General features: G+C 50.2%; 1 protein-coding gene across 1 annotated transcript; it reads left to right on the top strand.

The window, feature by feature from the left end:
- The first annotated feature begins 108 nt into the window (after positions 1 to 108).
- LOC117506327 (myosin light chain kinase, smooth muscle-like) lies at positions 109 to 739 on the top strand. Its single transcript, XM_034165817.1, has 2 exons — positions 109 to 128; positions 159 to 739. Exon 2 carries the CDS (start codon positions 211 to 213, stop codon positions 709 to 711), a length of 501 nt encoding a protein of 166 aa, XP_034021708.1. The 5' UTR covers positions 109 to 128; positions 159 to 210; the 3' UTR covers positions 712 to 739.
- The last annotated feature ends 352 nt before the right edge of the window (positions 740 to 1,091 follow it).

The following is a 1,091-nucleotide window of genomic DNA, read 5'->3' as shown; positions in this document are numbered from 1 at the left end:
AGAGGAAGGAGCAGCCAACTAGGAAACGAAGGACTGAGTTAAATCCACAGTTCCCGTGTGACGTGCACTGGGTTGAGAAGGACCAGGAGAAAGGAGGACAGCTTCTGTCCACTGAGGAGCTGAAGGAGGCGCAGCAGTCGAAGTTCTGCTCCCTGCAGAAGCCAGAAGTGGACCAGAGGGAGGCCAGTCTGTCTGCTGTTCCGAGACCAGATGGATTTTAAGGCAAATCTCAAGGGTGTCAAAGCCAAGACGGAGGAGGAACGTAAGGTGAACAGCTTGCCTCAGGTGGACTTCCGCGCTGTGCTGGCGAAGAAAGGTGGAAGTGCTGCAAACAACAGCAAACCTGCCGAGACGCCCAAAAAGTCCAACAGCGCTGATTTCCGCTCTGTTCTGGCCAATAAGAAGAAAAACGGGGAGAGCGGCAAGGCGGCAGTGAAGAACTGCGTGGATGGAGATGTTGACGGAGGAGGCGGGGGTCAGCCTCCGGAGTTCGTGGAGAAGCTGAGTGACACCACGGTGCTGGAAGGACAGCGACTCCACCTCCAGTGTCGCCTCAGGAACTTTGACCCCGAGGCCGCCGGTGTCACCTGGACGCTGGACGGGAAACTCATCAAGCCGTCCAAGTTCATCATTCTCACCACTGAAGGTCAGAGGTCATGTACGCACGCACATATGCACGCACCCGCTGAGTCTGATGTCGTATATCTTTAAATATTTTCACATTCCCTTTATATTTCACACTTACAGCCAAAACTGGCACAAAACTGGCACAAGAACATAAGATCTGACGGGATGAGTCTGGAGTTGGAATCTGCATGTTGATCCGCACAGAGCTGCCGGGTTATTGTCCTCATGAATCTGATTCTATTATTAGAGAGCAGATCTGTGACCGGACAAACAACACATCACCTTACACACACATTTTATCACCAACTCTTCTGTACATGTGGGGACCTTCCAAGAATTTGAAAAACAAAATTATCTTGAGCTAAGTTAAGCACAGACTCTTATTTTGAAGGTTTAATATATGTTGTTTACTTGTGTGAATGTGACAGAGGGCAGCAGGGGCGCTGTTCAATAGTTGTCAGTAA

Source organism: Thalassophryne amazonica, unplaced genomic scaffold (assembly GCF_902500255.1).
Source record: "Thalassophryne amazonica unplaced genomic scaffold, fThaAma1.1, whole genome shotgun sequence".
NCBI classification, from domain to species: domain Eukaryota; kingdom Metazoa; phylum Chordata; class Actinopteri; order Batrachoidiformes; family Batrachoididae; genus Thalassophryne; species Thalassophryne amazonica.
This window is presented reverse-complemented; position numbering and strand designations above follow the sequence as displayed.